Source organism: Haliotis asinina, chromosome 16 (assembly GCF_037392515.1).
Source record: "Haliotis asinina isolate JCU_RB_2024 chromosome 16, JCU_Hal_asi_v2, whole genome shotgun sequence".
Classification (NCBI taxonomy): Eukaryota; Metazoa; Mollusca; class Gastropoda; order Lepetellida; family Haliotidae; genus Haliotis; species Haliotis asinina.
This window is the reverse complement of record NC_090295.1, coordinates 22,127,866-22,142,687: the sequence shown is the minus strand read 5'-3', so window position 1 is coordinate 22,142,687 and position 14,822 is coordinate 22,127,866. Positions and strand designations below refer to the sequence as shown.

Here is a 14,822-nt window from a genome sequence, read left to right as displayed (position 1 = left end):
GCGTACAATACTTGTACATACCATGAAATGCACGTGTCCCCTTTTGAAAGACGTTTCATCCTTCAAACACGTCGCGTACAATACCTGTACATACCATGAAATGCATGTGTCCCCTTTTGGAAGACGTTTCATCCTTCACACACGTCGCGTACAATACTTGTACATACCAGGAAATGCACGTGTCCCCTTTTGGAAGACGTTGCGTCCTTCACACACGTCGCGTACAATACTGTACATACCATGAAATGCACGTGTCCCCCTTTGGAAGACGTTTCATCCTTCACACACGTCGCGTACAATACTTGTACATACCAGGAAATGCACGTGTCCCCTTTTGAAAGACGTTGCGTCCTTCACACACGTCGCGTACAATACTTGTACATACCATGAAATGCACGTGTCCCCCTTTGGAAGACGTTTCATCCTTCACACACGTCGCGTACAATACTTGTACATACCAGGAAATGCACGTGTCCCCTTTTGGAAGACGTTGCGTCCTTCACACACGTCGCGTACAATACTGTACATACCATGAAATGCACGTGTCCCCTTATGGAAGACGTTTCTTCGTACATACATGTGCCCATCCCTTTACAACACGTACCATAATAATACATGTTTCCTTTCATTTGGTGCACGTGTCGTCGTGTATACAAGTGTCCTTCCATTTACAATGCCTACAATGTCCCTCCATTTGGAATACGTTTCACGGTGCATACACGTGTCCTCCATTGTAACACAAATGTCATGCCACCCACGAAAGCCGTAAGTGAGTGTAAGACGTCTATCACTTTTATGAAATCAAGATCATGAGCGCTGTGATCACAAGTAAAATATAAGCAGTAACGGTTTAAACTAAATAATTTAATTAAATCAATTATAGTAACCAAAATATATTTGCGGCGATTCCTTTTATCTTGCATCTCACGAATCAAGTATTTGCGGCCGGTGGGGTAGCCTAGTGGTTAAAGCGTTCGCTCGTCACGCCGAAGACCCGGGCTTGTTTCCCTACATGGGTACTCAGTGTGAAGCCCATTTTCTGGTGTCTTTCGTCGTGATATTGCAGGAATATTGCTTAAATGCGGCGTAAAACTAAAGTCACTCACTCAGTGTATTTGCAGGCGCACAACCCGACTTGGCTTTGCATGTGTTTGTGACGGATGTCAAAGATGGAGCGAAATAGACTTATCTTTCAGCGAAAACCTTGATTCCTGGATTCATCACTATACTTCACTATTAACATACTCATGAAGTCAGCTGTGTCTTCACGAGAATTGTGTATGCATAATAAATGCATTGAATTTAAACTAAACGAATAAAAATATCCACAGTCTGATTTGCACAAAAGAACATTTGTTCTTTCAGTCAGGCAAAGATCACCGCGAGCCCATAAACATAAACGCACTGATTAGTTAAGCCATTTCATCATATCGAAATATGATTATATCTATGCATGATAACATCAAAGAACCAACACCCCTTCCGAAAATGCATGATGGTGTCGGCACGTGTACGCCCCGAACGATCGTCCACGACGATTTATCATCAGTACCGACAAGTACATGTAAATCCGAGTTGGAAGTGCACGAAGCGATGAAACTTTATGCGAACATGAAATAGCCAATTTCATAAATTGTCAGAATGTCAGCCTGTTTTATCAGGCCTGCAATCACATCTCTACCTGTCGGACCGTGTTATTTAGGTCGTCGATTGTAAAGATAATTTCCGTCTTGACAATTACCTGCCTTTGTCCCTTTCCCTTGTGAAATTACTTGCCAAGAACCTGATACATAACGTATACTTGTTTTTACCTCGTGTCCTGACAAACGCTGGTGGCGGTGGTGGCAAGATCTCCTGAGTGGCCAGTAGGGAGTGGGGAGTTGGAAGGGGGAGTGGGGAGTAGGGAGTAGGGAGTAGGGAGTAGGGAGTAGGGAGTGGGAATTCTGAACTGTCTGTGAGGGTACAACCGAGTCCCACTACCAGACCCTGTTACACAGTCGAGCTTGAGTCCAGAATGATTTGGCAAGTTCAATTTCCATCAGTTCTATATTAAGATTATTTGATGATTTGGCAGGTAAAATTTCCCTCAGCTCTAACATTAAGATTTTTTTGATGATGTGGCAATTCTAATTTCCCTCAATTCTAATGTTAAATTTTCTTACTTTTCCTTACTTCCTTAACTTTCCTTTTCCTTCCGAAATGTTATGGTTTTCGTGGGTATCAGTAATCTATTTTTCCAGGGGCGGAAGAGTAGGCTAGTGGTTAAGTCGTTGGCTCGACACACCGAAGACCCGGGTTCGATTCCCAACATGGGAGCCATGTGTAAAGCCCGTTTCTGGTGTTTCCCAATGTGATATTGTTGGAATATTGCTAAAAGCGGCGCAAAACTAAACTCACTCACTCACTCACGCCATCTGTATATAAAGACTTTTACGTCCTCTTTCTGTACATGAGAAGGCGAAAGGTCTGTGACAAGGCTTTCATCTGGAGACAACAGGCTTTCATCTTGGGACAACAGGTTTCATCTGGAGAATACATGCTTCATCTGGAGAATACAGGCTTTCATCTGGAGACAACAAGCTTCATCTCCAGACAACAGGCTTTCATCTCCAGACAACAGACTTCATCTCCAGACAACCGCACGTTAGACATTGATGGCTGACTGTACTAACGTGCAACAAAGGGTACCTACGATATGTTAGAGGGCAACATCGGGGTGAGTGACTATGATTTTGCTCCTTGAGGAAATATTCCACCAATGCAACGTTAGTTGCATATGAAATGAGTCAACATTAAACTCACAAGAGGCATCGAACTCGGACTCTCGATCTGACGAGCTAACGCTTTATCTGTTCGACTTGGCCATCATTAAGGACGATGTATGTGAGATGGCATTTCGACAAACGATCTCATTATAATCATACTTTTTTGTCAAATAGGATACCTCCGTGCTTCAAGACATGAGCACATCTCTAGAGAAGGTCGGGTCACGTGTGTCCCTTGAGCCAATCAGGTGTCAGCGATCCGGCTTCATTTCTTTGCCGTTGATCACCAATACAACGGCTAGGCGAAATTGGTTTGCAGTCGGAACTCCCTGGTCATATGCATTTTCTAGAAACTGATATATCGGATGCTTTTGTCTGCATGCTTCACTCCCTCACAGGTTGGAGAGTTTAGATGCATCGACGCTGACTGGATGATAACTGAGTTCACCTGACACACCCTCCTGTCGAGGCACAAGGGAGAGAACTCAGTGGATGTACAACTTCTAATTTACCCTTGTTTATCCAAACAGCTTCCAAATGGCATTTACCTCATAGGTTCTCGAGGTGCGATCCAGTGAAGATCCGGGTTATCATCGATTTCCATTTCCAATTGCGCAGATCGATGCTCATGCTGTTGTTCACTAGACTGTATAGACTGCCATATAACTGGAATATTGCTGAGTGCGGCGTAAAACTAAACTCACTCACCCAAATAGCTAGCACGATGGCCAAATGTTCTGCTCATCTTGACTCAAATAGGTTTTATGATATGCTTTAAAATCTGTTGGCACATGCCATCGTATCCTAATTGCGTTGAACGATGCTTTATCTATTGATCACTGGATTGGCTGGTCTAGACTCGATCATCAACAGATTGCCACCATGTAACAGGACAGAGTCTGAGTACAGCGTTCAACAACAAACCAGCAACAACTAACCATACGTTCAAGCAAGGACAGTGCAAAATAGGATCGACTCCACATCCCAAAATTCGCCCATAACAGCAAGAAATCAACATACCAGGCCTAATATACAGGGCTCAAATTTTCAAAGCTCTCTTAGAACTAAGATAGTCGTATGTCAATGTCAATGTACGGCACTTACGATTATCTTTGCGCTAAGAGAGCCTCGAAAATATAGGCTCTCTATTGGCATGAGAGAGTTAATGCGTTTTCAGTTCAAGAAATATTTTCACATAGGTGTGACAACGAGTTGGAAGTATGCTTGAAGGTAAGCACAAAAGCCGTAATCTGGTAATTGCTGGAACGCAAAATACGTACTCCCAGCAATGTATCCGACTACCGTCGGGCAAGCCTACCTTACCGCGGCTCTTACTGTCAATCCCATAATGATATGTGTCTGCTTTGCCCATAGGTGTCTTGCATGGAGAGCTGACAAGCAGCGGCAGATATTTTGTAATGCGGCCTGTCAGGCATAAAGAGGTTTTCCACGTGACTAGGCCTTCTAGCACATGACCGCCGAGGGGGATAACCTCTAGCCTCTTCCCATTCTACCTGGCTAAATACTCGAAAATATATGTCACAACATCTTGAGCTCGTGTCGAAACAGCGGTAACGGCAAATGTGAAAAGGGCAGGGGAGGTGGGTGGGGGAGGGAAGTTGAGGTGAGGGTTTGGATTGAGGGGTAGAGCGAGAGAGAGAGGGTACTAGAGGATAGTCACAAGAGTGAGGAAGATATAAAGAAAGAGAAAGGGGAATACTGAGGGGAGAGAAGAAACAGCGATATAGGAAGAGAAATCGGGGTGAAGGGATATTGGAAACAGCCTGACAGAGAGAAAGGGAAAACACTGGGAAAATAAGAGATAAACTGAGAGAGATATGGGAGACGAGAGAGCGAAGCAAAAATGGAAAGAACGTGAAAGAGAAAGAAAAATGAGGGAAAATAAGAGATAAACTGTGAAAGGGAAAGTGAGGAGAGAGATGGGATGAAGAGAGCTACGGGATTGACGAGACAGAGGGAGAAAGAAACAGAGGACTCAGTTCATCCTCCGTAGTCATTCTAAAACGTTATGAGATCTACAGTTATCAGGCACCCAGCCGTGCACTCGTATACGTAATGGGTCTGACAATATCGATCTGAAACCACGAAATGGGGTTATTACTGTACATACATACCTACCAAAAGTCTCGTACAACACAAGAATACCTAAAACTTATATTGCATATTTTATACCGACTAGGAAATGGCAAATACCCTGATACCCATGCAGGGTATGCATATTTGTTACTTCCACCATTCCAATAAAATATACCGAACGACAGAATAAACGCAGTTTTCGAAAGAATGCCATCTCATAAAGTAAGCGTTCATCTTTATGTCTTCTATTAAAAACTTGGCAAACAGACACAGAGTTTCGTTTCTTTTGCTGTCCAGTATACAATACGACCCTGGAAATCCGAACAAAAATGGCCTTGGTGAATTGTCCACATTAATAGATAACCGGATACACAGGTGGTAGCCAGTGTCCTCAGTATATGAAGAGACGTCTCAGCAACAGAGTTCCACAATATGGGGGTTCCACATTACCGAGGTTTGTTTATATTTGATGTGACGATAGGTTATTGAGACTGCGTACATGCCTCGTGCTGGTGTATTGTTACCAACCATGGACTGTAGATCATCTTTCTTCATCACGTCAGATCGTTTTCTCACCCAGTAATGGCCACTAATGCCCGCTCCAAAAGCTGTGATCTGCTCCCGCTCCTGAGTCGGCGTTATTGTGTAGTACACAAGATATGAATATGTTATGATAAAATGCGCAAACAGAAAAAAAATAATGGATGTATTAAACACTCTGCCCGAAAACGTTTTGATATATGAGGAATAATACATCGGGCTAACTGCATAAAAATTTGAATTTGAAATTGCAAATTGAAATGAGCGTAAATGCAAGCCCTTTTGAGCTGTGGTGGGATTTCAACTCAACACGATGAACTAAATAAAAGGGTGTCTGCATTTCCCACGCTCTGCCCGTGCCCCGCTCGCCGAGGTGTTTTCGTGTGTCGGGTATCGGCGTTCCTGGCCACATATATCCCCCAGGTAGGGGGTTGGGGGGACACAGGTGACGTCTACCTGGCCGCAAGGTGGAGGCGGAGTTTTCCCACACTCCTACTGAAGCCTGGTCGCGTGCCTTCATTACCATATCAACCATTAGAGGCATGTTCAGACCTGAACCGAGGCCGGACGTGCTCGCGACGTCACTTCCGCCAATCAGAGAAGAGCTTGCCACGAGCTGGGCGGGGCGTACTGGAGCGTGATTGACACGCGAGTGGACAAGTGCAGTTCCCACATAAGAGTAAGGCTTGAGTGTAGGTATTTACTTGAGTATTCGCGTGACAGGAGACATTCCTTCGCACACCCTTGCTCTCGCGGGTGGACAATTCCGCAACACAAACATGCATTCCGACAAAGTTTCCACAACGGCCGGGGAAACTCGCGACAGAAAAGTAAGTATAGAATATTTACGAACCTTACTTTCAAAGTTACGAATCAACATTCTTTTTTTTATCACCCCGACCGTTTGCCATTATTTTAACAATTGTCACGTCTTATTCCAGAGCACAAAGCCGATAATGGAAAAGAGGCGTCGTGCTAGAATCAACGCCAGCCTGTCAGAACTGAAGTCACTTTTACTCGAAGTCATCAAAAAAGAGGTAAAAATGGCATGTTCAATAAGCAGAAAATAAGCGTAAAAAATATTACAAGAATAAATATCGTTTCTGCAATTTAAAAATTAAAACATGACAGCTAAAGATTTATATATTTAAAACACCAATCTCAAAGTGTTAAAAAAATGTAATGTGGTAAATCATAAAGAAATGTAAATGCAAGTAAAAAGATCGATAAATCACCGTTTGCTGACAGGTGTTCATCGTGTTAATTATGACGGTTCATATATACTAAAGGTGAATGCATGTGTGTGTTTGGTTGTCGTTCCATATTTCCTTAGCTCTGTATCGTAGATGTTATCATGTTCTATAACGCTGTTGCGAGACGTTTACGGGCGAATGGCTTGACTACCACTTTCCCACGGTAGCTTGCTCCACGTCTAAATATAAGTATAGTATGTATGTAAGTGTGCTGATGTATAGCACGTGTGTCTCCGTTGACAGGGGGGGCGCCACAACAAGATGGAGAAGGCGGACATTCTGGAGATGACAGTCAAACACCTGAGAGAGATCCAGAGGCACTCGCTCACAGGTGAGACATTCAATGAAACCTGTTTATTTATATCCATGACGTGACATTAAGCTCAACACGGAACTGACTTTGAAATAGGAATTGCGTTGTGGTTTTAAATCTCGGGCTGATACTTGTGGCATAATTTAATACTTTTCAAGCTTTGTAAATAGTCATTTTTAAAAAAAAAAAATTACATGATAAAAAAGTGTATGATTTTTTAATATTTTTTCTTGAGCTCGATCGGGTTCTGTTTGGATAATTTTGCAAAAAAATATCTTTAATATTATTTACATTTAATGTAATATTATATATCTATTTTTATACACTTAATACAAAATGGGAAATTTAATTTTTAGCTTACAAGAGACCAAGTTTTTATCTAATTATCTTTTGTTTAAATTCTAGCCTCGGTCGGACATGATCCAATCAATATCGATAAACAGCGACTTGGATTTAACGAGTGCGCCCAGGAAGTGAGCAGATATCTAAGTACAATTGACGGATGTGACGTAGAACTTAGAGCCCGTGTTCTTGACCATCTTGCAAGCTGTGTTACTGGTGATGAAACTAGCAGCTCATCGCCTCCACCCCCTGTGACGTCACTTCCGCTAACTCCTCCAACTCCACCAGCTCCACTTCCGGCACAGACCGTTACGAGCTCGTCGGTGTCTTCGTCCAGTGAACAACCATTAATTCCTCAAACAACGCAATCAGTTCCTTTCTCCACAGACATAAATAATAATGTCGCTGCATTTACAGCTCCTCAGCCTGTCCAAGCAACCAAAGTTGTCAGCGGGCTACAAGTGATACCCACAAAGCTTCAAAACGGAGAAATTGCCTTCGTATTGCCTACTAATGTGCTCGGCGGCAGTCACGTCCCAAACTACATCATCCCTGTCTATACATCACCCAACGCTTCACCCACGAAGCCGCCCGTTACCATGGCAATGACTGGAGCCCCTGCGGCAGGTTCTGTGATGACAATTATGCCTTCTGCGGATGTATTTCAGACATGCGCACTGGCTCCGTTGCCTGGCAACATAAACATCCTCTCCGGATCTGTAACGTCTCCTCATTCAGTTTCTCCCTGTTCTTCCTCGGACTCGTCCATGTTGTCGCTGTCTCCGACAATACGGAATTCCGCGAATGACGTCAGAGATGTGCGAGACGTACGTCATCATGACCTCGGAGAGTTACGAGAAGTACGTCATCCGCAAGCTTCCGCAGAGCCAGTCTGGCGACCATGGCACTGATGTTTGCTTCATCAAAATGCTGGATATGTGATACTAAAGGCCAAAAGAAAGTGACTCCTACAGTTTACAGAGTGCTATTTCTAGGATGTCCGATGTGGTTATTGAATCCAAAGTTCCTGGATTTTCAATGTGATAAACAATTTAAACGGACATAACCATACATGTGATCAAGCGAGAAACGACGTCACAGAGTTTATTATTTTATAATATTACAATGTTTTATACTACTGTTCAGTACGAATGTTATGTAATATATAATGTTTTATTACTGCAAAATTACTGTGTCTGTTATATTTATGTTCCTGTCCGTAAGAAACTTAAAGTCTCAGTTCATCCATCCGTCAATGGGTACCCGGTAGGATGAGATGGTAACAAGGTGATTGTTACCCTATATGCAATTTTGGTTGTATGTATAAAATAGCTGAGACCCACTGACCGGTACATTAATGGCGTTAGTGCTATGACCGTGGGTGGACAAAACTCATTACAAAATAATATCCAATTATCAATAGTATACTGAACAGCAAAGGAAACTCAACTCCGGCTCTTTGTCAAATGTTTAAATAGAAAATGTAAACATGAACGCATACTTTATGAGATTTCATCTTTTCGAAACTTGAGTTCCTTTTGTTGTTCAGTATATTATCATTTTTTTTTCATTTTAAAAAAAAAACATTCCACCATAGTGAGACATTTGACTCTGACAATAAATCTATGAAAAGCTGGTATTGAAATGGATTGTATAATGATTAAGTCCAAAAGTAATTAGGGCTAAACTGGCATTTTTCGAGCTTTTGGCAAGTAATTCATATTCACATGCAATGCTCCATGGTTTATCCGCATCCTACCCGTGGAGCTCAACAATGTCCGAGGCCAGATTCATTACGGGTATTTCACCCAAGCGGACAGGCAGCGATTCGAGTGATCTGTATACGTATTTACGTACATTGGAAGGGGGTGTCCTTTGCGGCTAATAATTTTAGACAGTAAATCAGTATTTCAATAAAACAACTAAAAATACTTTAATGCTGTTGGTGAGTCAAGATTTTACGATAATGACATGAACCCGAAGTGTGAGTAGGGGATGGGTCTTTGGGTGTGGTGCGTATTGAAGCGATTGATCACTGCTGGACAAAACCCGATTTATATCGCTAACCCGTTACTGATCCCAGTATAAGAAACAGATTCATAAAATTTGTCCTTCCAGATCTACTGCCGAGCATGAGGCAGGGAAACATTATGTGCGTACGTTGATGTTAAGGATCGAACTACAAGACTTACTCTCTTCTCAATCCAGTCGGCCAAGCAGGCACATCCGCATACACTAGACCAACAAGTAGAGACAGTGAGTTTAGTTTTACGGCGCACTCAGCAATATTTCAGCTATATGGCGGCGGTCTGTTTATAATCGAGTCTGTACTGGGCAATCCAGTGATCAACAGCATGAGCATTGATCTACGCAACTGGATGATGGCCACCAATTCCATTTACGACAAGCATGGGTTGCCGAAGATTCTAACCCGGATCTTCACTCCGCCGCCACCCCTTCCCCCGCAACCACCTACCCCAAACTATAGACCATTGAGTGAACATTTTGAAGGTATAGCTATGACTGTGAAAATCAACAAAATAATCACCATTGAGTGTTTATCTTTAATACATACGTTCAGGACCTAATCCAACAGATGGTATCAATAGAAATGTTGGTTTGGGTTTTTTTCCTTGAAAATGTTTCCTCGAGATGTTCACGCGTGAAACCTGATTTCACTTCCTCGTTTGTCAATATTTGCCATTGACTCGTCCAGAAGGAAGCTTCCGCAGGTATTCTGAATCCAATCGGTTTATTGGTCATAACAGGCAATCCCATAGCTTCTTCGCATTTTCTAATTTTATAACCTGTATCCACCCTAATGGAATTTGAATATTTTACTTTCAAGTGTTCCCACTGGCCAAACAGTTGGCACGTGACACCAAATCCTCATCGTGTTATCGTAACTGAAAATATGTTTTCCTCAGAGAATAATCCTTAGCTCTTTACACCTCTGACAAAGGCAGTAGTGTATGTTCAGTTTTTGCGCTGCTTTTAGCAACATTCCAGGAATATCACTGCGGTGGACGCCAGAAATGATCACATTGTACCCATGTGGGGAATCAAACGCGGGTCCCCGAAGTGACGAGCAAACGGCTTAACACTACACCCTATTGCAAGGTCAACACCCGGGTTCGATTCTCCACATGGTTACATTGTGTGAAGCCCATTTCTGGTGCCCCCACTGTGATTTTGCTAGAGCATTGCTAAATGCGGCGTAAAACCATATTCACTCACTTAATTCGTTTGCCAGGGAACACACAACTTTGCAAATGGCTTCCGTAACAACACATTGCTCTTTTGATATAGGTCTTGTCAGTGATCACAAGACTTCCTTCTGGAGTTACCCGTTCCATGTAGCTAATTTGGTGACAGAGAAGTGCTGTACAGGTTGGAGTTTTATTTGGGGTTTTGGGGTTTTGTCTTGTGTGAGGTTTCGCGCAAACGCAAATCTGTACAATCCGATTGTGTGGGCAGAAGGCCAGGATTTCCCTGTTTTATCTGAAAAAAGTCAGTATTGGACACTACATCAAACAGAAAGTCCCAACTTGACTTCCTAATCGAGTCCATCAAAGAAAGTTGACATGGCTATTCGTCCTGAAGAGAGAGCCTGGGCATTGTCCAGTCCACTGGAGAGAAAGATATCATTAAAACTATCAAAGAAATGTCCGTCTTGTCAAACAAGTCAAAGAGAAAGTCATTATTGTTATTGCAATCAAGGCTTTCAAACAGAAAGTCATTACTATCAAGGCTACCAATCAGAAAGTCATTATCGATTTATGAAAGAGAAATATGGTCAATATCGTCAAGGCTATTAAGAGAAAGTCAATATTGTCAAGGCTATTAAGAGAAAGACATTATTATTCAGGCTATAACAGACATTTTTTAAAAAGGCTGTTAATTAGAGAGCCATTAAGGCTATCAAATAAGCCAAGGTTTCCCAAACTTTCAAAGAGAAACTCAAGTCTGTACTGAAAATCGGAAGTGAGCAGACACACGTAACAAATATTAGGGGCATTACGGTACGCTTAGCGTGTGATGACTGAAGCGATTCTAATTAAAAAAATACAGTGTTAAAATGAAGAACACGAAGCTCATCTAGATATGAATCGTGTTGCATGAGAATATTCTGAGAAAACAACGTCTTCAGGATCTTATCAAAATAGTCGTGATACTGTGACATAATAGGTTTTCGGATTATGTTCGGAGTAACAGGAAAACTGCAATGAGTCATAATCTAGTTAGGAAGTTCTTGTGGTGTAACACAAAGATGCCACAAAGTAGACCGTGGGAAACGTCTGTATCTCTACATAAACCGCTGCATAATAGATTTCATGAATTTTAATATAACGTCTGTCACTATGATAGATGGCATGTTCCTGACACACATGTTCTCCCTAGTAAAGTTCCTTTTTTTCTTCAGGCAATTTACCTTTGCATTTCTTCATTTATTTTTACTTACTATACTTTGGTATGTTGGTACGGAATGTTCAGTCGATACACTCACACACACACGTACACACACACGTACGTACATACACACACATACATACATGCATGCATGCATGCATGCATGCATACATACATACATACATACATACATACATACATACATACATACATACATACATACATACATACATACATACATACATACATACATACAATAAAACGGTTGAAAAGGAATATATAGTTTCTTTCTTTTTGAGACTCACTCACTCACTCACTCAGAGACGAACAAGCAAGTTCAGCGAAAATCGGATTACACAACTCAGACAGAGGTTTCTATTTCTAATGCTTATGATATTGTGAATTTGATGAATTACGGATGCAACGAACCGCGAATATGGGTCACACGTAATTCTGAACGTCTCTAGTCAACGCGCCAGTATCGTTTTCCACCCCGTCCACATCGTGACATGCAATAGGAGGGTTTTCCACCCCGTCCACATTGTGACATGCGACAGGAGGGTTGGCTTTGTGCCATACAGCAGGTCAGAGATTGAATCTCCACCCGGGTAGCGCAAGTGAAGCCCGCGCCCGTTCATGCGCCCTCCTCCTACTACTACCACACCTGGCTGAAACTCGTCACAATCAAATTTCATTTTCATAGATATCTGTTGCGCAATCTTTTTTTTTTTTTTTTTATAAAATTCAACACACGGTAATATACTCCAGGGGATTGTAATTCTTTCTTAATCTGTTTCTTTCAGTCTGGTTTTGGTTTTGGTTTTGGTTTGGTTTGCTTTGGTTTGGTGGTTTTCAAATTTTCTCTTGATGGCTACATTTAAGCCTCTAAAGCGTCCAGACCTTTTACAATTGGAGGTCAAGGTCGACGCATTGATACACCTTGGACACTGACCACTGACTAAGTTACAAATGGGACTTGTAAATAACCCTCTGTTTGTATAGAAAGTGTCATTGTGTATGGCTCGAACACGGGTCCCGAGTTCAGGTCAGCCTGATAATCATTCCAACAGACGTCGAGTCACAACGTTAATTTACGGCACGATGCCTTCAGCATTGTCCAGTGAAGGGTGGTACTTTGTAGAGCAGATCACATTAATACCAAAGAGTAATGGCCCAAGTGGGCCTTATAATTAACTGTTTTGTGGCTGGGGAGTACAGTTAAGGGTCACTTAAGGTTACCTGCCAGATTCGGCCAGTAAAACTAAACTTCTTGATTTGTTATTATTGCTGGGTCGACTTCGTTAGTTCTGTTATAAATTTCAAGAGAGTGTCCCGAGCAGTTAATGTCATGACGAGTACTATTTTAATGGCAGACAGATCATGTGCCTGTCTCGGAGTCGTAAAGTCTACTGGGATATGCCGTGGCCTTGTGTCCGTGCAACGAGGTGAGTGTCTATTTCGGTTGGGACAAGTTTAATATGTTGAATGTAATTATCTTATTTAGAAATATATGACATTGTGCATGTATTCATACATAAATAATTTAAGAAACGATATTAATAAAGAGGCAAGGACTAATCATACTAGGATGTGAAGCAATATCGATGTGACCATTTCTTCTTCTGACCATTTCTTCTTCTGACCATTTCTTCTTCAAAGCGTATTCCATGGGGTTTGCATGGGAGGCTGGTTGTGAATCACGGACATAAAGGGACGAGTGAGTATGGTTTTACGGCGCAGTTTTCGACATTCAAGTAAAACCACCACGGAAGACACAATAAATGGGCTTCATACATTGTGCCCATATGGGGGATTCGAACCCGGGTCTTCAGTGTGACGAACGGACACTTTAACTAGGCTTCCCCGCCGCCCCGGGTTAACGGAAGGGAGGTAATTTTGTATGATGCTGCTAAGAACATTTCAACACTATAACGACGAGTCATCTGGACATGAGATGCAGATCCCAGGGATTGTAGAAGTGCATCACTCTTGAAATAGACCTATAACCATGAAATCCGAGTAGAAGTATTGGAATGGTGTTTTTCAACTAATCTGTGCGGTTTAAGTTTATGGGCTCGCGGTGGTCTCTGCCTGACTGAAAGAACAAATGTTCTTTTGTGCAGATCAGAATCAAACTATGCATATTTTTTTATTCGTTTAGTTTAAATTCTCGCGGAGACACTGCAGACTTTGTCGCGAGAATTGTGTGTGCATAATAAATTCATGTATGTTAGCATGGTACTGCAACAATACTAGTAATATCATGGTACTGCAGCGGTACTAGTATTATCATGGTATTGCAACAGTACTAAGATTATCATGGTACTGCAGCAATGCGAGTTTTATCATGGTATTACAACAGTACTGGTATTATGCAGCAGTACTACCATTATGGTACTTCAACAGTACTTGTATTATCATGGTATTGCAGCAGTACTACCATTATGGTACTTCAACAGTACTTGTATTATCATGGTATTGCAGCAGTACTAGTATTATAGTACTTCAACAGTACTTTATTATCATGGTATTGCAGCAGTACTAGTATTATGGTACTTCAACAGTACTTGTATTATCATGGTATTGCAGCAGTACTAGTATTGTGAAACTGCACCACTACCAGTAATACCATGGTATTGCAGAAGTACTAGTATTATCATGGTACTGCAACAGTACTAGTATTATCATGGTGCGGCTACAGTACTAGTATTATGGTACAGCTCCAGTACCAGTATTATCATGGTATTGCAGCAGTACTGCATAACTATTATCATGGTTCTGCACAAGCACTAGTATGCTCATGGTTCTGCACAAGCACTAGTATTATCATGGTTCTGCACAAGCACTAGTATTATCATGGTTCTGCACAAGCACTAGTATGATCATGGTTCTGCACAAGCACTAGTATTATCATGGTTCTGCACAAGCACTAGTATGATCATGGTTCTGCACAAGCACTAGTATGATCATGACACTGTGGCAGTACTGCAGTATGTGCAACCATCCACAACGGTTACCAGATAAGCTGCAGCCACCATGACGACTTCCACGAGCGACAAATTCATGTACCGACAGCGCTAAATTTTCATTTTGACGTGAAGT

At 41.9% G+C, this 14,822-nt stretch overlaps 1 protein-coding gene across 1 annotated transcript; it reads left to right on the top strand.

The window, feature by feature from the left end:
- The first annotated feature begins 6,058 nt into the window (after nucleotides 1–6,058).
- LOC137268048 (transcription factor HES-1-B-like) lies at nucleotides 6,059–8,497 on the top strand. Its single transcript, XM_067802551.1, has 4 exons — nucleotides 6,059–6,232; nucleotides 6,344–6,439; nucleotides 6,899–6,986; nucleotides 7,374–8,497. Exons 1-4 carry the CDS (start codon nucleotides 6,182–6,184, stop codon nucleotides 8,219–8,221), a joined length of 1,083 nt encoding a protein of 360 aa, XP_067658652.1. The 5' UTR covers nucleotides 6,059–6,181; the 3' UTR covers nucleotides 8,222–8,497.
- Nucleotides 8,498–14,822: the final 6,325 nt, after the last annotated feature.

Bases quoted from the DNA above. Each gene is read 5' to 3' on its own strand.
- LOC137268048 (XM_067802551.1), top strand. From the start codon at position 6,182: ATGCATTCCGACAAAGTTTCCACAACGGCCGGGGAAACTCGCGACAGA. The intron at 6,233-6,343 runs GTAAGTATAGAA...GTCTTATTCCAG, and splicing joins GGGAAACTCGCGACAGAAAA to AGCACAAAGCCGATAATGGA. The intron at 6,440-6,898 runs GTAAAAATGGCA...CTCCGTTGACAG, and splicing joins TCGAAGTCATCAAAAAAGAG to GGGGGGCGCCACAACAAGAT.